Here is a 24,281-nt window from a genome sequence, read left to right on the forward strand (position 1 = left end):
AAACATGTTGTATTGAAGGAGTTTGCTGCTTCAACTGCACTGATTTTATAGAAATTCTTTTTTATGATTTTATAGAAATTCTTTTTTATTCTTCTTATTACAGGTTTTTCATTTTACATAGATTGGCGAGTAACAAGCCTATGGGAGGCATAGGGAAAAGTCATCGATTAATTTGTAAATATTATTTCAAAGTAAGTCAAATCTGGTGTACGTAATTTATCCGTAGATTATGCCTTAAACGCCGAAGCGGTATTTTAAAAATCGTCTCCCGTATGACGGCGGAGTTTGCAAGTGAGCGCCGAAGCGGATAAAATATTTTTTTTTTCAAATCACAACACGCTTACTTTTCAAGGTTAAGAGTTCATTTTTGGCTCCTTTTTTTGTCATTGCCTAAAGTTTAGTATGCAACCATCAGAAATAAAAAAAATATCATTATCATATATAAATATTGGGATATATGACAGGGCAAAAACAAATTTCATATATAATTGTATACAAATTGCGCTGTGAGCACAACGGTTAAAGCTAACGAGTTATTATTTTTTTTGTATTTTACACTAAATTGCGACCATTTTGGTATATAACACATTGTAAAACGATCAAGGCAACACAGAAAATATTATCACAAAATGATGCATGAATTCGTAACGCGCGGACGTAAAAAAAAGCTGATTTAAAAAATTAACCATAAATCAAAATATTGTGCTAGAGACTTCCCGTTTGTTGCAAAATGAAGGTAATTGATTGAATTCTACTAGACTGTAAGTGTTGTAGCTTACAATTGCAGTTTTAGACCATTTTGGTCGAGTTAAAGTTGACCGAAGGACAAATTTTTTCTATTTATCGTTATTTATATGAAAATATTTCAAAACTGATAAAAGCTACAACGATAGGTTGTTTTTAGTTGTATTCTACATGAAATTGCGCATATTTTCATATGATAAACTTTATGTAACAGCTAATTTAAAATGATGCAAACATTACGACAATCGGACGAAAAAATTTATGATTTTTTCGGAAGAGTTACCGCGCGGACGTAGGGAAAAAGTTTATAAATTCACAATAAATCGAAATAGTGCGCTAGAGACTTCCAATTTGTTGCAAAATGAAGGTAAATTATTGAATATTATTAGAATGTAATAGTTTTAGCTTACAATTGCGTTTTTCGACCATTTCGGTCGAGTCAAAGTTGACCGAAGGTTGAAATTTTGGCACTTACTGTTATTTATATGAAAATATTTCAAAACTGATAAAAGCTACAATCATGGGTTGTTTTTCGCTGTATTCTACATAAAATTGCGCACATTTTCATATATAAAACATTATGTAACGGGTAATTTAAAATGGTGCAAACATTACGACAATTGGACGAAAAAATTTATGATTTTTTCTGAAGAGTTACCGCGCTGATGTAAGGAAAGTTTTTTTTCATAAATTCACCATAAATCGAAATATTGCGCTACAGACTTCCAATTTATTGCAAAATGAAGGTAAATGATTGAATATTACTAGAATATATGAGTTTTAGCTTACAATTGCGTTTTTTTTACCATTTCGGTCGAGTCAAAGTTGACCGAAGGTTGAAATTTTGGCACTTATTTTTATTTATATAAAAATATTTCAAAACTGATAAAAGCTACAACCATGAGTATATTTTTGTTGTATTTACATGAAATTACGTAAATTTTCATATATAATACTCCATGTAACGGCTAATATAAAATGGTGCAAAAATTATGTCAAAGTGACGAAATCATTTCTGAGATGTGTTGCTGATACTTTTTAGTGCGAGAAGATAGTAATTCGCGCCAGGGTTCCTAGATGACACCATTACCAACCAGCCAAAGTCTACCATGAAACCAGCCAAAATCCCGCCAAATGGAAATCCAAACCAACCCAAATAACCGCCAAATATATGTGCGTTATATTTGACTTTATAAATGCATTTTTTTTATCATATATATGCTTGTATAGCGGCATCATAGTTTTAGTTACATAATATAAACTAATATAAGAATACAGGAAAAAAAACGAGGATGAATTGAAATATTGAAATGAGGCTTGCTCTCCGAGAATCCGACGGCCTGTTTTGTGTTCATCTGGTGTGTGTGTGATTTTTTTTTATTCCATCTACATATTTTGCTTAAATGTTACCAAGTTTTTACTGAAAACCTATTCAAATTCCCCAGATTTTCCTGAAAACCTTTAAAAATTTCCAATCTGGGGACAGATTCCTCAAATGTGGGATCACTGTTTAGCTCAAATAGAAAGTTTCAGAAAACCAGCCAAAAAAATCACTAACCAGCCAAAGTGAATTTTTACCCACCAAATTAGAAAAAAAAACCCAGCCAAATTTGGTGGGAAACCGCCAAATCTGAGAACCCTGATTCGCGCTTGCGCGCCTGGGTAAAGATTGTAAACAAAACAACACCTTGATGCGTGAGCTCCCAGCATCCCCCAAGGCGCACAATTCAAAAGTTTTTGCCTAGTAGGCCTATAACTATATTTTTCCGAGAATTTAAAAAAAATTTTTTATATTGACGTACCATACGTCCAATCGGCACCCAACAGACAATTTATATCGATGTTTAATACGTCCAATCGGCATTAAAGGGTTAATACAATTCTAATGTAATATTATATATAGTTTGAAGGCCAACATTTTTTCTAGTTTCGACCAGATATTCTCAAGGCTTTGGCTTTGAGTAGACTGACAATGGATTCAAGTTCTACCAGATTCATAATTGGGGGTCAGCAGGGGGTGTCCCGTAAGTTGAATTTTCATTGGTTGGGGCCATGATGCTTGTCTCCTATTGCCGGCTGGAAGAGATCTTCAAGCCACTTTCTAAAGTTGATGCTCTCGTTGCTTCAGTCTTGCAGACCAATGGAGCTGGACTGAGCAAAGTTGTGTGACATCATATCTGGCCTAATTTTCATTAGCTGTTATACGCTGCATGACGTCACGGCCGGGTCGGACTCTCGTTGGGTGCTGGGCGGCTGGTATGACTGGGTATGTATGTCTGGGTTCGTGTAGTCTCTCATTCTAGTATTGTCATAATTTGGTATGTTTCTTTGTAGGTTTGTGGGGAGGAAAAGTATTTCTTGGGTGGTATTTACAGAGGGGTTTTCCTGTTGAATGAAGAGGGACTCTAGTAGTGAGAGACATCTCTAATCTGGGGCTCTCCCAATTATCCTAGTGTTTCGGATAATTCCATCGTGGGAGATAGCTTCACTATGCATCATCGAACTATGGTTCCTGATGGCCCCTTCTTGTGCATGGCAGGAGATCCTTTTTGGCAGACGTGTTGTGGTCATGCCAATATAGGCAACGGGACATCTACAGACAGAGAATATGAACTGGTATACCATATTAGTCTGTTTCAAAGGGTCTCACAATGGCTGGGTGGGGTTATTCCTCATTATCAGGTCCCTCGTTCGGCGCTTTTTGTAATAAATGATGAAATCGATGGTTTTGCCTTCTTCTGTGGGGGAAATGTTATCCATGATGATCTTCTTCATGACCTTTTCATCCTCAAGGTACTTTGAATGCATAGTAGCTTTGTAGAAGATCTTGATGCTGTCCTGGGATGGGGCTGCGGGCTCTCACTTTTGTTGTACCATCTATCCAGGGCAGATTGCACTTCTTTATTGACTAGTTTATTAGAATACCGTTGTTGACAAACATCTGTGAGACGCGGTCAAGTTCTTGGTGGGTGCCCTGCCAGGCAGAGCAGTGGGTGAGGGCTCTCCTTATGAAAGCCCTGACAGTTGTACTCTTGAATCTTGGGGGGCACTCACTGTCACCATTGAGGCACATTCCTAAATTGGTTTTCTTTGCGTAGACTGAAGTACAGAGGCCATCTTCAGTCTTACTCACAAAGACGTTGAGGAAGGGGAGCTGGGCGTTGGTACTGAACTCAATGGTGTAGTTCAACATGCTGCACCTTTGGAACATGCGCCAGACTGCTTTTACTTCTCCTCATCATCGGCTTGAATGAAGATGTTTATGTATCTTGTATACTGTGGGGACGTCGTATCTGTGCGAAGACTCTTTCCTCCACCGTTCCCATGTAAAAGATGGCGAATAGAACAGTGGGGATCCCATTGCTACACCATCCTTCTGTGGGTGGAGAATGGGGCTTTCTTCATGTAAATCTTGAGAAGGGCCCGTAAGGAAGCTTCAGGGATGTTGAGTGGGGCAGTAGATTAGTTCCAATAGACATGGTCTAAAATCACATCTATAGTTTCATCAACCGGGACGATTGTAAACAAGGATTCCATGTCAAGTGAGGCGATCTTCATCCCTTCAAGTGTTTAACATTGAAGGAAAGGCCTTGAAGCCTGCCTACTCTCTTTGCCAAAACCATGGCAAGCAAGAAAACAGTTTTATAGGTTAGATTCTTGTCTGATGACTCTCTCATTGGCTTGCACGATGCAAGAGTCAGGTTCCTTAAAACAAAAGTCAAGTCCCACTCAGGGGGCCTGAGTTTCTCCCTGGGTGGGACAGACTGTTCAAACTTCTCAAAAGCATTGAGATCTCCCACGAGGACGAGAGATCTACCCTTTCAACTGGAGGACCTGGCCAAGAAAAGCTCTATAGCTCTTGATGGCCACAACTGAGAGAAGCTTCTCTCAGTGAAGAGTAGCTCTGACCGGGGAGATACTCTGTTAACAACACAAATTACAGAAGATGGCCCATTTCCCCTGGTACACAGCCCCTGAGGATTTCTGCAGGTATCCAGACATCACCTTTGCTTTGCAGAAAGAAAAACCTCACTCTAATGAGATGCTGGATAGTCCCCAGGCGTGGAGTACCAGCCCTTCCACTTCCTGGTGATGCCTCTTTATGTGCAGCTGGCACAAAAGGTTGTGCCACAGGGGAATATCTCTCAGTACCTTGGATAATAGAGCTAACAGGTCTGGATACCACTCAGAGTGTGGCCATTTGCACGCCACCAGAGTCAACTTGAGATTCAGGGTGTTAATGACCCTGTTGATCACCCAAAGAATCAGACAAAATGGAGGGAAGGTATATGCTTCTAGGTTGCCTCATGGGTGCTTGAGTGCATTTTTCATCACTGCCCATGGGTACAATTGAGCAAAACATCAGTAACTTCCTGTTGTACCAGGTTGCAAAAAGATCTATCACTGGCAGGTCCCAAACATTGAATACCTAACCTCTCACCAATGTCTAGGTGTAGGGACTAGTATTCTGTCCCTTTCACCTGACTGGTGGCTGAACTTGTCTAGCTTGTCTGCCACAATTGTTCCATGACCCAGGAATGCACCTGCACTGCTAACTTGTGTAGCCAGGAGGAAACTAGCCGTCCCTGCTTGTTGACATATGCTACTACTGTGGTGTTGTTGCTCATCAACACCACTGATTGCCCCATCCCTTGGTCCTGAAACTCTTGAAGGGCTAAAAAAGCTGCCTTCAGTTCCAGGACATTGATATGGAGGCGCCTGTCATTCTGGTCCCACACCTGACACTAGCAACCCCTCCAGGTGAGTGCTCCATCCCTCGGTTGACACATCTGAAAACAGTAGCATCTTGGGATGGGAGTCCCTAATAACACTCCTGTTAAGAGGTTCCCGTCATCTAACCACCATTCTTGATCTTTCCTACCTCCTCTGCGAGAGGAATTGGAAAAGAAAGGGGTCATTCTCCAGGGACCAAAACTCCTTCATCCTCTACTGGAGGGAGCTTCTCCTAAGATGACAGGTGACCATGTGCTACTTGTCACTGCCAAGCAGGTTTCTGTCCCAACAGAAACTTCTGCGCTGCCTCTCTGAACCTGCTGATAAGTGATTCTGAAGGGAAGACTCTCACTGCTATTGTACCTATCAACATGCCCAGATACTTTACCCTCTGCTTGGCCATGAGATCCAACTTCTTGAAGCTGATCATCACTCCCAGATCATGATAAAATTTAAGATCATCCTTGTCCTGAAGCAACTGTAGCAAGGTACTTACCAGGACCTGCTAATTGTCCAGGTACCTCAACAGACATATAACGTGTGAATGGGCCCACACCATGACTAGTGTGAGCATACAAGAAAACACTTAGGGAGCAACCGAGAGCCCAAAACAAAGTTCCCTGAACTGGAACTCCGTCTCCCCGAGGGTAAAGTGGTGGTACTTGCAAGAACACCGATGGTTGAGTATTTGAAAATATGCATCCTTCAAGTCCATAGAAAGCATGAAGTTGCCCTCCTTGATGGAATAAAGTACAGACTATACCATTTCATCTTGACCCAAGTCTGGCAAATGAACCGGTCCAGCGGAGAGAGGTTGATGAATGGTCTCCAGTTGCTTGTGGTCTTCTCCATCAGGAGATCAATCTTTCACGACTTCTACAGCGTCTTTCTTGAGCATTTCACTCACCTCTTCCCATAAGGTGAGGTTGTTCTGTGAGCCAGGAGCATACATCTGAAAGTGGACCGGATTGAGGGTAAGGGGTGGAGGAGACTCGAAAGGTAGTAAATATCCTATCTGAAGGGCATATACTACCCAGGTCTCTGCACCATATCACTGCTATGTTGCCCAATGGTGTCTTCCTTGGGTTTATGGAAACCAAAAGAAGACGATGCGATCTTGGCCACCAACAGTGACCACAGATCAAGCCAAGAGACTCTGGAATGCTGCCATGGCAGTCAATTCCAGTGACTGCCTCTGTTTTCACGGCAGAGAGACTACCTCTGCATGAAAACGTTCAAGCAACAGACCAGGACACACGAGTCAGGTTCAGGTCAACCTGTGTGGTCAGCAATGGGTTCTCCAAGGAAATGCAGCATTTCCTCTGTCAAGCTAGAGGTGGAGGAAGTGTTATGCATGAACAGCTAGACCAAAGTGAATTCTCCTGCCCAGAAACTAGAGAATTCAACTGGTTCAGGACCCCTTCGGCAAGTCTCGACCATGGCAGGACATAGAATCCAAGTTCCTTCTGGGGTCCCCAAAATGACTTGATGGTTGATGAATGGGCCACAGGAAAATCCAAAGTCTCTTCCTTAAGATACTGCTGTGTCAAACAAAAGAACTTCACAAAGTGGCCATGTAACTCAGGTGTGTCCAAGTCCTCAGGTCCCCCCAGATCAAGGTCCTCCTAAATCACTCCCTCCACAGAAGAGGGACAAATGCTAGAGACCCTTGGCAATCCCTCGACCACTTGAGCAAATGACCTGTACGGCTACAGGACTGAACCCAGATGTATGCTTCTATGACTGGGATGGGAATGATTAATGGTCCTGGCCCAGAGTCCTAGGCCTATCTAGTTCTCAGCTCCCATAAAATCCCAAGGAGGTGGAGGGAACAGGTGAGGGATTGTGAGCACCCTTGCCTCCCTTGCTGTGGGCGGTTGTCTATCTGCGGTGATGACGTCTGCACAGGTTGGGGAGAGTGATCCTACTTACGCAAATGTGAGTGGGGGTTGTCACGCAAGAATGCTTCAGTCTTCTTAAAAGTTGAAGCTTCAACAAGTGAAGAAGACTGAAGAGGGGACTCCCTCTTCCTTGCCTGGGTGACCAGGTCGGATGAGCCAGGCCACCGTCTCAGGATCCCTGGGCCATTCTCTTTGAGGAGTGGGATGGGGGTAAGGGAGAACTTGCACACTCTCTGCTCACCTTCTCTTAATGGATTGTGTTGGTAGCTGGATCTGGGTCTGTAGACTGGCGATGCTTACCGGCCCAATAGGCCAACTACTGGTGCACTGGGGATCCAGAGAACCCCAGGAAGCGGTTGCTCCTGTGCGCTAAGCAACAGGAGCAGCGGAATTCAAGATACTGATAGTGAGACACTGGTAGTCCTCTCTGCAGGAGAGGGCTGTCTGCTGGAAGGTCCGTGAGACTTCCCGTGGGTAGGCGTGGCAACCTTCTTCTTCCTCTGCTTGCTAGCTTTGGAAGAAAACTGACAGCTCCCAAAAATGACAGACTTCCTTCTCTTCTTCAACTTCTTGCTGAGGGCAGCTTTAGACAGCATAGGAATGAAATTGATGGCAACATTACTGAAGGAATGTGTAGTCACCCTCAAGCTGGTGGATACCATAACCAAAGTTGTTGGTTATGCAAGCACCAGTAATGGGAAGGCCTTTGTACAGCCTTCAAGTGATGAATTAGACCAATTAGACCAAACACACTCGACTCTCCCATGAGACCTAGGAAGAGTCACAATTCCCTAAGTTCCTTGGGCTCCACAGCACCTGCAACAAAGGTTGGGTAAGAGGAGACAGCCTTCTCCCAGCCCAAGAAGGACCATCCTCCCTAGGACACTCCTCCTCTGAGCATAGCAAACTGCTGGAGAGGAATCAGGTTGATCATCTTCCACCCTTCAGTGGCTATTCAATGATGGAGCAGCAGGAGTTGGCAGTTGTAAACTAGGAGTTGGGATACTTTATTATTTCACAAAATATACAAACAAGCAAACAAGAAAACAAAAAGCATGAGAGGAAATGGCAGTGAGGCTGAGAGTGCAACGGACGTCTTCATTCAATGGCGGCCCACGGCAGAGTGGAGTGCAGATCGATGAGTGGGAAGGGCTTCCCCCTACCATCAGTACTTAATGACCATGTCTGAAAGTTAAATTATGGGGGAATTGATGAATTGGTTGCATTTGACAACATTCTCAAGGGTTGCTTGAGAGAGAGAGAGAGAGAGAGAGAGAGAGAGAGAGAGAGAGAGAGAGAGCGAGCACCTGATTGTTTCGTCTGTCTCATTGGGTTTTTTGTGTTCGTTGGAAGCAATAGGAAGGGTCTTGGTTGTTTTACATATTTATTATATTATGTTTTTATGTTTATTATTATTGTTAAGATAGTATGGGGAAGGTTTGTGCCTGTGTTTTTTTTTTGTTTTGAGAGAGAGGGAGAACATGAGAGAGAGAGAGAGGGTGTGAATGATGAATGGGTGGTTGATGAGTGAACTGCTTGTTTGGTGGGTGTTGGCTCGTTGAGGGGCTCAGTGGCTGAGCATTCAGTCAGGTAGAAGCAGTCAGTCAAAGAAGGCATTCAGAGTGAGAGGTGGTCAGTCAGTGAAGTCGTTCGTGTTTCACATAAATTTTGAGTAATCGAGTTCTGTTGTGCTTGTGTCCGTCTGTGGTTGTTTGTTGGTGAGCAATTTGTCGTGTCTCATGATTGTGAATTGGTGTGCAGTCTTGGTGTTTGTTTGGTGTTTTTTGTGTTGGTATTCAGAGGTTTGTTGGTAACAGTTGGTTTGGTGTTTGGTGGTTTGCTAGTGGCAGTGGAGTTTGTTTTTTTTACGGCCATACCACGTTGAAAGCACAGCTTCTTGCCCTGATTGTGTCAAGTTTCCTGGTGAGTAAATGTGTTTGAGATTTTGTTTTTTGCTTTGCTGAACCAAGTGTCCTTTTAGTAATTAAAGTAACGTAAAGGGAAAAGTGTGGCTCGGGGAAATTTGTAAGCCAGGATTGATTAACGTAAATATGGGGAGGTCTTGCTTGCTTGCTTAGCTTGTGAAGAGAAATTGCACTAAGTTGAAGAGGGATGAGTGGTACGGATGATAAGGTAGATGCGGCAGTGAATGTGTGTATGCATGAAACCCAAGGGAAAATGGTGACGTTCATCAGAGTGAATGATAGTGGGTACTGTAGCTTAGTTGATACGGAGGTGCAGGTTTCCCTAGTGAGTGGGTCAGTGGTAAATGAGATTGAGAGTTGCGATTGGGGAGAGAAAAGGCAGTGCACAAGTGTAAGAATACATGGGTTAGGACAGGGTAGTATTTTAGCTGAAGGTTAGGTTAGGGGGGTTGGAAGTAGTACATAACTTTCTAGTCACGGGAGGAGATGATATGCTGGCTTGTTTTTTTAATAGGGATACATTTTTTGAGGATGCATGATGTGAGTGTAGACATATGGAATGGGGTTCTTAAAATGGGGGGTAGTAAGATAGCAAGGATTCAGGATAGCATTGTGTTTGTGGCAAACTTTGTGGGTATGATTGATGTTGCTAGAAGTGAGAATTATTTGTTGAGCGAGGAAGAGATTGAGGAAATGCAAGATAGGTGCTTGGAGATAAGTAAGTTGCGAGAATGCATTTTGGGAGGAGTGTGTGTGGAAGATTGGCTGTGTGAGTTGGAGGTATACAAGAGGTTTGCAAGATGGTTTGTAGTGTGCAAAAATGTAATGTACTTTTTGCGCCAGGGAGGAATGTTTGATAAGGGAGTGTATGTGTCGGTGTTTCCCAGTGACTCAGCCGTGAGCATGTGTCTGTTGGTCCATGATTGGTTTAGGCACATGGGGAAGAATAAGTTGTGGGAATGCATGAGAGAGAGACTATTTGCGCCTGGGTTAAGTACGATTTGTGTGGATGTAGCCGTTCCATGTGAAGAATGTCAGAGGGGAAAGTATCAGTGTGTGCATGCGAGTCCACCAGTGTTTCGACTGTAGATGAAAGAACCATTTGAAATGCTTCTGATGGACTGTGTTTCTTTGCCAATGACTGCGAGAGGGCATGTGGGAATGATTGTGATGGTGGACCACATGAGCAAATTTGCGTACGCCGCCTCCATAAAGAATAAGAGGAGTGAGACTGTCGTACGAATGGTGAGCCAAGTGATGTTGCTAACGTGTGTGTGTGTGTGTAAGCCTGTGAGAATGTTGAGTGATAATGGGGCTGAGTTTGTGGGATGGGAATTTGAGGAAATGCTGAGGGAATGGGGTATTGTCCATGTTTATACTACTCCGTATATGCCCAGTGCAAATGGTTTGGCTGAAAGAACTGTCAGGACGTTGATTGAGATTTTGTGAATGATGATTAAGTGTGATAATGATTGGGATATGCATGTGGGGCGTGCGGTGTGGGTGTGGTTGCAAAAGAGTATAGGTATGTCACCCTGTAAGTATGTGTTGAATTTTGAGAGAATTATTAGGCCAAGGTTGGGGTTATTATAGAGTGATCAGGATGTGTGGAAGAGAGCAAGTGTGAGGTTTAAAAGTTTTAGGGTTGGGGATAAAGTGTTGAAAGAGGTGATTGGGAGGGGAAGAATGAATGTGAGTAAGGTAAGGGGGTAAGGGAAATGTCTGAGGGGCCTTTTGAGGTTTTGGAAGTGGGATTAAGTGGGTTAAGTTATGTTTTGGGGAAGTTATGAATGGATGGGGGTATGGATGAGGTCAGAGCACATCATAATCAGCTCGGCAGATGGAGGGATGTGCCACAGCATGTCCATGAGAATGCAATGAGTGATTGGTTGAAAGTGAATAAATATGAGCCGAGCATCAGTGAGCAAATGGATTTGGGGGATCAGCAGTTCGTGTTGGTTGAGTATGGAAGAAAGCGGAAGAAGGTAAGAAAAGGGGATGAAAGGGAAAGGCAAGGAATGCATGATAAAGGGGTTAGTGTTAGGGTAGAGATGGCTGATAGAGAGTGCAATACAGATAAGCCTGGGGAGGGAATGGATGAGACTTACAATGTGTGTGTGTTTGAGCTGACAGGGTTTAGCAAGGTTTCGACAGGAGGGGAGCCAAGTAGTAGGGAAGTGATTAGTAGTATGAATGAGTCTCTTCAGGAGTTTGGCAGGGATATGAATGAGGTGAGTGATTTGGTGGCAGAAACATGGGAGATATTGGGGCACGAATTAGAAGGGGTAAATGAGATAGTGAATGGGATTAGGGAGGACAGTCACGAGGGAGATAGTGTGAGTTTGAATGAAAGTGGCATGGACGAAATGAATGATGATGGGACTGAGAGTGTATGAGGGGCCTCGAACAAGATCCAGGGGGCCAGTATCTGAACATCCCTGGGTTTTAAAGAGGGTTATTTAGTGTGGATGTTGTGAGCATGTGAGAAGATATTGTCAAATATAACCAGGGAGGAAATATGGGGGAACTGATGAATTGGTTGCATTTGACAACATTCTCAAGGGTTGCTAGAGAGAGAGAGAGAGAGAGTGGCTGGTTGTTTCATCTGTCTCATTGGGTTGTTTGTGTTCGTCGGAAGCGATAGCAAGGGTCTTGGATGTTTTGCATATTTATTATATTGTATTTTAATGTTTATCATTATTGCTAAGATAGTATGGGGAAGGTTTGTGCCTGTTTTTTTTCCCTTTTGAGAGAGAGGGAGAGCGTGAGAGAGAAAGAGGGTGTGAATGATGAATGGGTGGTTGATAAGTGAACTGCTTCTTTAGCGGGCGTATTGACTCGTTGAGTGGCTCAGTCGCCGAGCATTTGGAGTCAGTCAAAGAAGGCATTCACAGTGAGAGGTGGTCAGTCACTGCAGTTAGTTGTCTGTGTTTCACAGAAGTTTTGAGTAATCGGGCTCCATCGTGCTTGTGTCCGTCTGTGGTTGCTTGTTGGTGAGCGATTTGTCATTTCTGTTTGTGAATTGGTGTGCAGTCTTGGTGCTTGTTTGGTGTTTTTTGTGTCGGTATTCAGCGATTTGTTGGTGACAGTTGGTTTGGTGTTTGGTGGTTTGCTAGAGGCAGTGGAGTTTGTTTTTCGACAGCCATACCACACTGAAAGCACAGCTTCTTGCCCTAACTGTGTCAAGTTTCCTGGTGAGTAAATGTGTTTGAGATTTTGTTTTTTGCTTTGCTGAACCAAGTGTCCCTTTAGTAATTAAAGTAACGTAAAGGGGAAATTGTGGCTTGGGGAAATTTGTAAGCCAGGATTGATTAACATAAATGTGGGGAGGTCTTGCTTGCTTGCTTAGCTTGTGATCCCGGTACAAAATGGCCATTCCAGTTTGCATTCACTAGCTAAATCCCTAAGTAAAGCGTGAAGGTTTGTATTTAAGAGCAAATAAAAACAATGGCTTGCAAGACTATAAAAATATTTTGTTGGAACTGAAGTTGCACCAAAGTGAGAAAAACTGCAAAATTCAAAGTAAGCATAAGCCATCTGGACAGGGAAACTCGGTAGAATAACTTGCTCGGGGGAAATCCATAGTGCAAGAAGAACCACAAAAAAATAACATTAGCCATGATGCCAGGAAAAATCACAAGGAAAAAATAAAACCAGCCACAATACAATAATGATAGAACAACCATCAATAGAAGCAAAATCAGAATGGCTGCTGCACAAATGAACATTAATTCATCTCTTATCGCAACATTGTTCTTCCCATTGGAGTGCTGTGTCGTTTCTTGTTCTTAAATCCATGTCTGAACAAGTGGGCCTGGTGGGCAACTACACAAGTTGTGATTCATATTTTGGATTGGTTCCCTGCGGGGGCATTCAACACCATTTGTGTAACCCCATCTCTGGAGGTTCTTCTATTCAGGGTGACCCATTTCCTTCTGGTGAGGGAGAATCCAAAGGGCAGGTCTTCACTAGGGTCAGGGAGGGCATTATTAGCAGTCTGACTGTCGCTCTCTCTCCATTTCTGCAGTCTGTATTTTGATAGGTCTGGGGTCTCTAGTTCTTCCACTGTCATGAAGCTCTTACATGATTTCAGACATCTTGTTTCACGATGGTTGTAGAGTAGGTGCCAGAGCTCATTTGCTTGTTTGGTCTTTTCCTTTCTAGCCAAGGCATATCGACGGATGTTAGGTGGTGCGATGCTGGCTAGTATATACAAAGCTGGCAGAGGTGTTCCACTTAGTGTGCCTTTGATTAGTCGGCAGGCTTTATTTAGCTCGATATCCACTCTTTTGGTGTGGCTTGATCTTTCCCATACAGGAACACAATATTCTGCAGTGGAGTAACATAGTGGTAGGGCTGTTTGCTTTAAAGTTTTTGCACCTGCTCCTCACTTGGTGAATGCAATTTTGCTTAGGAGGTTATTTCTGGCGGCCACTTTTTTCTTGAGCTTGTTGACATGCTTCTTGAAAGTCGGTGTTCTATCAAGAGTGACGCCAAATACACTGGATGCGGATGATTTCCAGTTCCTCGTTTTCCCATTTAATTTTCAGTTTTCTGTATGTCTGGTGGTTGTTCAGATGGAATGAACATACCAGGGTTTTCATGGGCTTTGCGTTGAGGTGCCATTTTTTATAGTAGTCTGAGAAAGATGATAATGCCCTCGTCAGTCTTTCTCCGATGGATTTAAAGGACCTCGCCTCTTGCAATGCAGAGATCGTCAGCATACATAAGCCTCTGGATGTCCTGGAGTTGTGGTAGGTCATTTGTGTAGATGTTGAATAATAATGGGCTAGTACAAAGCCCTGCAGGAGACCATTTGTCTGCCTCCTCCACCTACTTTTCCTGCTGTCCACTTCAACATAAAAAGATCTGTTTTTTAAGAGTGATCCAATGATATGGACAATGGTGGGGTTTTGGGTCATTTGGGCTACCTTGATGAGGAGAGCTCTGTGGCTGACTGTGTCATAAGCAGCTGTGAGATCGACAACCACAGCGCCTGTAATTTCTTTATTCTCAAATCCATCCTCTATAAATTGAGTTAGGCTCAAGACCTGACTGCAGCATGATCGTCCAGGTCGAAAGCCTGATTGAGCTGGGTACAGGATATGACAAAAAAATCAATTTGGAGAGACAGGCAGCACACTCAAACTCAGAGAAGGTGCAAAGCACAATGAAGAACACTGATAAGTACTTCAAGTAAGAGAGAGTTGGAGAGAAAGGCTGCACCTCCAAACTCAGAGTAGATGCATATGTACCAGAATGAGGAACACTGATAAGTCCTCTTAAGTAAGAGGGAATCAGAGAAAGGAAGCACCTCGTAACTTGGAGTAGATGCATAGCAGATGTACTTTAAGTGAAATGGAGTCAGAGAGAAAGGCAGCACCTCCAAACTTAGAGAAGCTATGAAGTAGAATGAGGAACACTCAGGTAATTTAAGGGGGAGTCAGAAAGAAGGGCAGCATCCAGACTCAGAGAAAGTGCATAACAGAATGAAGAACACTGATAAGTACTTTAAGGAGCAGGAAAGCAAAGCAGAACATCCTAACTCAAAGGTGTATAGCAGAATGAGGAATACTGATAAGTACTTAAAGTAAAAGGAAGTCAGGGAGAAAGGCAGCACATCCAAACTCAGAATGAGGAAAACTGTTCCGAAATTTAAGTGAGACTCAGAGTGAAAGGCAGCACAAGCAAACCTAGAAAACGTGCATAGTAGTGAGAAACACTTTAAGAGGGAGTTTGGAGAGCAAGGCAAAATCCCAACTCAAAAAAGGTGAATAGCAGAGTGAGGAACTCTTGATAAGTACTGGAAGTAAGAGGGAGTTGGGCAGGAAGGCACCACAACCAAACTCAGTATGAGGAATGCTGATAATTAACTTTACATAAGAGGGAGTTGGAGAAAAAGGAGGCACCTTCAAACTCTGAGAAAAAAGCTAACAGAATGAGGAACACTGATAAGTACTTAAAAGTAAGTTGCATTCATAGAAAAAGGTAGAAAAAGGCAACTCAACAAAACTCTGAGAAAGTGCTAACAAAATGAGGATCACTGATAAGTATTCTAAGTAAGAGGGAGCTGTTGAGAAAGGCAGCACATCCAAACTTCAAGAAAGTGCTAACCGAATAAGGAACACAGATAAGTACTTCAAGTAAGAGGGAGTCGGAGAGAAAGGCAACACATCCAGACTCAAAGAAAGTGCTTAGCAGAATGAGGAATACTGATAAGTACTTGAAGCAAGTGGGAACTGGAGAGAACTGCAGAACATCCAAACTCAAAGAAAGTGTATGGCAGAATGAGGAATACTGGGAAGTACATAAGTAAAGGAGTCTGAGAGAAAGACTGCACCTCCAAACTCAGAGTAGGTGTATATAGTAGAATGAGGATCACTGATAAGTACCTGACATAAGAGGAAGTTGGTGAGCAAGGCAGCACAACCAAACTCAGAGAAGGTGCACAGCAGAATGAGGAACACTGGTAAGTACTTCAAGTAAGAGGAAGTTGGAGAGAAAGGCAGCACATCCAAACTCAGAGAGGGTGTTTTGCAGAATCAGGAACACTGATAAGTAAAGTTCAAGTTAAGGTTGCTTTGTTTCAGTTCTCCACCACCTTAACGTGCCCAAGCGAGCATCAACGAGGTTCCCCCAATCCCGCACCACAGATCCCATACTGTGGCAGTAACTGATGGTGATACAGAGCCAGTGATTTTTCACTTCCCTGTGGAGAGACAAACTCCCAACACCTGAGTAAGATGCCAAGACATTAACCACATCCTAACTCAAGAGATATTGCATAGCAGAATAAGGAACTCTGAGAAGTCCTTAAAGTAAGAGAGAGTAGCAGAGAAATGCAGAACAACTAAATTCAAAGATGTATAGCAGAATGAAGAACACTGATAAGTAAGACAGTGCATAGCAAAATGACGAACAGTGATAAGCACTTCAAGTAAAAGGGAGCCGGGTGAGCAGACATGGTGTACTAATCATTCTTCTGGGAATTTTTGCATGCACCTGAATGTGTCCTACAGAATCAGTCTATTTTATGATGAATGGGGTTGTGATAAGTGTTACTTATAGGGTCATGATTAACTAAAAACACATAGGAAAACTTGTTTATATGTGCTTCATAAAATCATACTGACGGGTTTGAATAGATAAAACACCTGAAAAGAATATTACCTCCAAGAATCTTCTCTTACAAATCCACTTCCACATTCACTGCACTTGAACCTGCGGTAACAAGTAGGTTTGTTGGCCCTGCGTCCTCCACTGTTGTTATTTCCAGCATTTCTGCCCTTACTGCTTGCCCCGACGTTTACTCTTTTATGATTTGTTATGTCACAACCATGCTTATTTCTCACATGGTACCTTAGATTGCCTTAAAGAAAAGGAAAACTTTATGAAACATTACAATTGTATATCATCTGCTTACTGACACAATCAATATTGTATTACACATTAAGATTAAACTTTTGTTATTCATTCAATAATATGATAGTTTTCAAAACTTTACAGTTACAAAACTTGCACATTATAACACAATAATGTAAAATTCAATATATTTGACAATCTTGAGTGTTTAAAAGCATATGTCTGACATCCATATACATATAGTAATCAGTTTTACTTGATCTTTCACTATAAATAGTACTGTCTTCTAATCTTACAGAAATTTAAAACTGCTGCAAGCACAACGAGCAATTAAATTCTAAGTATAAAGGAAACATCCTGCTCATGCACCAAGTTAAATTCTCAGCACTTCAGGAAAGATCAATGCTGGTCAATGTCTAAGTTTTAATCCACAGGCTCATTGCATGGCTAACCCAATACCATCTATCCCAAGCCCCAAAATCAAGAAGATAATGAAAATGTATAAACAATGGGGTCAACATCAAAAGGAGTCACAGACCTCATCCAATGGATAATTGTACTTCCTTGTGCAATACTAAGACGTCACATTCTAGAGACTTACAGCGCATTGGGGATACCAATGCATTGTGTAAATGTGCTCTATGGTTCAGCCAAAACTCTTGTTAGACAGCAGATTACTATTAAGGAGTTTAAATGTAAAGCTATAGTATAGTAGTACCATAACACCTAAATGATTCTAGGATTGAAGAGATAGCCTCTATTTTTCCCTTTAAATCTTCAGCTAAAAACCCTTATACACAGAGTCAATGGACAATAAACCTAATAGGGCTCCAAAAAGGAAAACAGCCTGCAAAGTTATAGAAAAAGGTGATAAATAAATGAGGGAACTGAAGAGAAAACTGATGCACCTGACATTCAGGAGACATCAGCAGAGAGCCGGAGGGAATTTGCACCTAGCTGAAATATTTTGAGATCAGAAGGTTCCACAACTGCACTGGGCAAACTATTCCACATTTCAGTAGTAGCCAAAATAAAACTTCTACCAAACCTCTGGATAATTTTAGTATCAGGATCCAACCATAAACAAAATGTGATCATAAAGTATTGGGACTGTTTCTATAGTGAAGGAGCTAAAATATGCAGAATGCCACTTAACACAGATTGACCTTGACCTCCACTACACATGCAAACTAAGTTTTTAGCATCCTAGCTCACTTCTCTCTTTACAGCAGTGCTTGGAAGGAATGTGTGTAGCGTGTGGTTGTTGCAATGACAATGATGGAGAAAGTTGAGCAGAGAATCTGCATAAAATTTTGCCAAAAGCTTGGAGATACCTGTCCACAGACCTAGACAAGGTTGCAAAAAGTGTATGGAGAGGAGTGTATGAGCTGCACATGAGTGTATGAGTGGTTCAGATTTTTTCAAGATGGCCAACAAAATGTCGATGGTGACGCAATATTCTGGAAGACCTGTAACCAGTAGAGAGAAATACTCACCATGAGTATGCTCCACCTGGTCAAACAGTAAACAAGGGTACTATGTACTGTGACATGTTGCGGCATTTTTGGATGCTATTCATCGGAAAAGGCCAGAATTGCCTGTATCTGGTGACAAGACAAAGAACCAGCCCATTCAGCGCAGCTTGTGCAGCAGTTCTTAGCCAAGCACATCATCTCCCAGATCCGACAGCCACTGTATTCCCCAGATCTTGCCCCTTAGAACGTTTTCCTCTTTCCAAAAATCAAATCCCACTTGAAAGGAAGAAGATTTTAGGAAGTCAAGAAGATCCCAGTGAATGCGATGAGGCAGTTGCTGATTATCCCAGAAAATGAGTTCCAGGAATGCTTCCATCAATAGAAACAGCGCTGGATAAAGTGTGGGCTTCCGTTGGGGAGTACTTTGAAGGAAATTAAATGCTAAAATGGTACATGTTATAGATTTCTTTTTATAGCACCAGTCCTGATAGTTTATGATAACACCTCGTATACCTTACATAAGGAATAGATACATTTCAGTACTTACAACCCTGTATTGTATTTAGCTTAACACATTAAAATCATACTCTGGTATAATTAGGTGAATGCTGAAGTTTAATTATATCTGAAATGTTTATCATGTTTCCCACTACCATGACTTTTCCAGTATTGTCTGAACCTAGTCTTGTTACCTCAGGATAGCTTATCTAACCTCAAAATGGCATCTGTATTGATCTTTTTCATCTCAAATTACATCAAGTATTTTACTCAGGTAATTATTTTTTTCAGTACTGTACTATGAGAAATTAGGGAGACATGTTACAAAAACCATACAGTATCAAGAAATCAGCTGATTGGGGTCTAGGAAGTGCTACAATTTTGCTTGAAGCCATTTTGCAAAATATTCTTTTCTGGGCTCGACTTGTGTCGCCCAGTGAAATGTTCCTATAGCACTCATTTCTAGGTATAAATAAATGCTAAATATACCAGAGAAAAAAGCCATATGGAATGCCAGAGTTACTACCTCTGGCTCGCTCACCTTCACTGGGTGTCGGTATAGCACAGGAGCGAGTGGAAACCACTATCACAGATGCTTTGCCAATTAGATCTCTCCTCTCTCAAAATCCCCCTCTAGAGAGGTGCAGTTACAACGTCTACCTTCCGCTTGCTACTAATACCTCTGCCAAGAACCCTAATTCCTGAACTAGCACTCTTAGTGTTTACACACACCGTTTTCGCTGCTTCTAGGAAGTGTTTTTGGGGAGCATCATGTCTTCCCTGTGCCAAGAAACTTCTTAATCTAAGTTGAGTATTCCATTTTTTTTAATTTTGAGAACGATGGGGCAACGATGCATCCAATATTTTGCCCTTATTTTAAGACTTTTGTTCATGGGAGCCGGGCATGACGCCTCTTCCGAGTCAGCCATTTTGGATGCATGGTTGGCCGCGTGCATTGTTATATCAGAATTTTATTAAGCTGTGTAATTTATGTTCACCGTTTAGCATTTCACAGTATAGGCTACTGTTTTCGTATATTTTACCATCTCGCTCCTGACCTATCATAGGGCCTTTTTCGTTATCATCAGTCACTCAGGAGCGAGTTGGTTCCCTTACGTGCATACAGTGAAATGCTTCATACTACATTATGTGCAAGTACTATTGTGGTTGAGGCGTCCTAGGCTAGCCTAGTGGTATGCCAGTTTAGTTTTAAGAGGTGAAGATTCCTCATTCATTCGCGGTGCTCATGCATGTATGTTTCTAGTTTAGTTATTTGATTATAATCTTGTATTGCTATATTTGATGAGGTTGGGAGTTCTTCATGATGAATCTACCCTAGCCTATCCGACCAGACCTAGGCTAGGTTTTGGAGGGTAGGCTATGCCAGTTGAGTATGTCCCACCACCCTTAGTGGCTCCTAGTACCACCAACCTGACCAGGCAGATATGTTTGCTTGGAGGGTGGCCCAGGACTAGAGAGTTCCTCTCTTGTTACGTATGTAGGGGCTAGGCCTATCTTACCTGACCAGATCGGTAGATTCGATTTTGGAGGGTTGAGTTAGGTTCTAGGTGTCCTCTTCACGACATCCTTATAGGAGCCATCTTAGCCTACCTGACCAGATCTGTACCGATTTCGGAGGGTTAGGCTGGGATCTTAGTTGGCTGTGGTTTTCTCCCCCCTTTTTCGTCAGTACTTCCATAATTCCTCATCAATTATTTTATGAATTAATCTTGTTGAGTGTAGCCTGGACCATTGCCCCCTTTAGGATGTCAGTTGGCCTACCGTCTTCTGCCCCCTTTAGTAGTAGGCTAGTTAACAGCTTCTCGAGAAGTGGTAATCACTGATCAGTTGCTGTGGCCAGGCGATCACGAGTCTGCCACTCTCCTCCAGATACCGCCCCCCCCCCCCCCCCCCCCCCCCCACCCCCCCCCCCCCCCCCCCCCCCCCCCCCCCCCGGGTCCCAGACTCATACCGGCGCTGCTTTGTTAGCTTACTGTCCAAGTAATCCTACCGATGACCGACAGCTAGAGCGTAGAGCACGGTCCTAGGGATTAGTCGGAGGAGATTAGGGGATTAGTAGATTATGTAATCTCTGTTGGTATGTCTCCGGGCCTGTGTTTATTCCGGCGAGGTGTGGTCTACCATCACTTCCGCCAGGAGGCTATATGCCGGAGTTTACGTACCGCTGTTCCGTCGCTCTGTTTTCCGTACTTCTCTAGTGTTATCGCTACTTCCCCACTCCAGTGGGGGTGGAACTAGTCTTAGAGATGTGTTTCTAATTGACTTGGAAAAGCTACTCTTCTCTGGTGCGATCAGATTCAGGCTTAGATTTTACCTATTTTCCCTGTTCGGCTCGTATCAGGCCAACTCCGCCGGTTATAGCTATTGTGATGATGAGATTATGGATTCCAGAGCAGGCGGAGACATTCAGAGCTCAATGTTAAGAAAATTTATTATGTACCCTCTGTTGGTATGTCTCTTGGCCTGTGTTTATTCCGGCAAAGTGTGGTCTACCATCACATGCGCCAGGATATATACACCGGGGTTCTACGTACCGTTGTTCCCGCCGCTCTGTTTTCCGTATTCTATGTTATCGCTGCTGCCCACTCTAGTGGGGGCGGAACTAGGCTTAGAGAATGCGCTTCCAATTGATTGGGAATTGTTACTCTACTCTGGTGCGATCAGACTCAGGCTTAGGGTTGCCTTGTTTCCCTGTTCTGCTCGTATTAGGCCAACTCCGCCGGTTATAGCTTTGGCGATGCCCAAAGTATGGATTCCGGAGCAGTCGGAGACATCCAGAGCTTTATTAGTAAGAAGTAAGTTGAAGATTATAGTTGATGTTACCTTTAACTAGTTAAGAAACTAGTTTAAGTGTACACATACCGCTGGAAATAACTCCGGCGGCATTATTTGACGATACTCATGTATCTTTCCAACTTACAGATGGTTCGCTGCCAGGAGGTGGGGTGTCCGGCCGTTCTTCAGAAGACGTGTGGACTTGAGGTCTGCCAGCTGCGCCATCCAACTGGAGGGACCCTTGGTCTGGCACCCAGAAGCCTGCATGGTGTGTTACGGCATCGTTAGGAACGTGACGGATGAGTCGGTTGGTAGCATCCTCGCCTTATTGTTACTATTGAATTCTATATTACACATATCGATTGGGCATAAGTCAAACTAGATAAACGAGGAAAAGTCCCCAACACTGGGGAACCTGATTTGATTATCTCTTACAGGTTGATCTGACGCTCAAGGCCTCCTCACTGACGACCCTAAGGCCTGGGTAGGGAGGTTTGGGAGGAACGTTGGATCTGGCCACCCCTACATGCTGTCGGAGGAGATGTTTCCTCCTCTACCCAAACGCTAAGGGGGTTTCGGCAGCGGTAGCGGCGGAAGTGGTGGCTCCCATTATAGAGCGGATCCGCCAAGAGACCCAAGCCCCTTCGGAGGACCAAGAGGCCTTGTGTGAGGAAATGACAGAGGAGGTGGCGGCCATCAGCCTGCATAGAGCCCATGACCATCGAGGACCAGGAGGAAGGTAGGGAGGTAGGTGAGGCAGGTAATCGTGGGGCTAATGTTCTCTCCTTCAGCCCAACTCCTTCTTCTTCTTCTTTTCAGGGCTTCTCTGGGAAGTCCACGACCTTTGGGGATAGGTCTCGGGCTCAGTAACCCCCAAGGTGAAAACCTTAAAAGACGAAGTCCCTACCGAAGGCGGTTAAACCAGCCAAGCCTTCTCCAGCAGGCTCCGCCAGGTCGTCATTAGCCCCCAAGCCTTCGACTTCCTCAGCCAAAGCTACTCCCCCACCCAAGGGGTCAAGAACCAAGACTTCCAAAGCCAGACCGACGAAGTCCGGCTTCGACCAGGAGGCTTTCGCCACTCTTCTCATGAAGAAGATGAGCGAAGTAGTGGACTCGAGACTTCAATCGATGTCCACTCAACTCGCCTCGGGTCTAGAGACATCCGGACAGTCCATCCTGTCTCTGGCCCAAAGATTACAGACCCAGGAGGAATTGGTGGCCGGATTTATCCAGTCCGGAAGCACATCGCAGTCCTTTGCGGTGCCGGACGCATCCAAGCTCCCACCATTTGAGAATAGCAACCCATGGGGGTTGGCTCTGCATGCTCCATTTTCAGAGGGCAGACTTACAATTGAGGGTTGCGGAACTCGACCTGTGGAAGACTATGAGTTCTTCCCACCGGGCCTACAATTCCCCTTCCCGGGCTACGCTAGGCTAGCCAAGGAAGCGTTGATCAGGGTAGACAAGGTCCCGAAAAAGACAGTAATCTACCCTAGAGATCAGGCTCAGTCGGCATGGGTCTGCACCCTTACGGAATGGGAAGCGAGTCAACACCAAGTTGACGCCTCACAAAGGTTGCTATACCATGTTCGTAGCGCCGGATAACATCCCGACACCTTGCACATCGAAGATCGCAGAATTGACACTGCAGGCCGGAATGGAGGATAAACCCATGCCTCAGCTAAAAGAGACTGAGGCTACCTCTTTGCTCTTTCCCGGAGATCTGGAGTGTTGGGTTGGCACTCCGGCAACGTTCATAGTGTGCAAACTCGACCAGGAGTGTGCCTCCACACAATTCAGTGAACGTTTGCCTAGAATTCCGGACACCATGGTAAAGGCGGAATTCGAAGCAAGATGCAGGCTGAGCAGGTCCATTACCTCAGTCACCACTGCAGAGTTGACAGCTTCTGTCTTTGCAGAGGAGCCTCTATTCTGGGTCCTGACGAAGTCGCTGCTGCAGGTTTATCAATTGGATCTGTATGATTTCATAGTGGCTAGACGAGCCTGCTAATGCCTCCATCAGGTATGAGCCTAACAAGCTCATAAAGGGATCGATCTGGGGGCCAACCTCTTTCCTGAGGACGTGGTTAACAGCGTCCTCAGCGAGGCGGCTAGGGCTAACCAGAACCTTCGTGTCCGCTGGGGACTTCCCTTCAAAAGGAAGTTCGAGACCCCCAGACCACAAGCCAAAAGTAGGAAGAGGCCCAGGAAGTATCAGTCTTTCCAGACCTCTCAGCCTCAAGTTGAATGTTCCTGTCTCCCAAATGAGTAAGCCTTCGACATCTAAGGCACAACCACAACAGCAGTTTGTTCTGCTGCAGAGTCAACCGACTCGACCGCCCTCGAGTTCGGCTGCCCTTGTGACTTCCCCAGCCTTCAACGCCTCCTTTGAAACGCAAGGGGCGTTTTGAGGCTATAATAGGCACGCAAGGGGTAGCAGAACAAGAGGTGCTTACTGGCAGAGAGCTGGCTCTAAAGTTCTCTCAAGAGGCAGAGGCTTCAGAGGAGGCAGAGGAAGTAAGACCTCAACCAGTCAATGAGTCTCTCTAGGTAGGAGGGAGACTGTACCTCTCTCCCGGGACCATTGGACCTTCAGTGTGTGGGCCCACAGTATTGTATCAAAAGGTCTGGGGTGGAGATGGATAAAAGGGCCTCCTCCACCAGTCAGTTTCCATCAGATTCCAACGACAGACCTTCTAGACTATGCCAAAGACCTTCTCCAAAAGAATGCAATAAAGAAAGTCAGTCCCTGAAATTTCAAGGACGTTTGTTTAGTGTATCGAAGAAGGACTTGGACAAACAAAGAGTGATTCTGGACTTGTCCCGTCTCAGCTCATACATTCAAT

General features: G+C 43.8%; 1 protein-coding gene across 1 annotated transcript in view; it reads right to left on the reverse strand.

Moving 5' to 3' along the window:
• Nucleotides 1-24,281, reverse strand: part of LOC135213877 (transcriptional repressor CTCF-like) — a 355,646-nt gene that overhangs the window by 27,171 nt on the left and 304,194 nt on the right. The window contains exon 11 of the mRNA XM_064247977.1: nt 16,475-16,673. Coding sequence (XP_064104047.1) covers nt 16,475-16,673 — 199 coding nt within the window. The remainder of the gene's footprint in view (nt 1-16,474; nt 16,674-24,281) is intronic.

This window comes from Macrobrachium nipponense, chromosome 43 (assembly GCF_015104395.2).
Source record: "Macrobrachium nipponense isolate FS-2020 chromosome 43, ASM1510439v2, whole genome shotgun sequence".
In the NCBI taxonomy this organism is placed as follows: Eukaryota; Metazoa; Arthropoda; class Malacostraca; order Decapoda; family Palaemonidae; genus Macrobrachium; species Macrobrachium nipponense.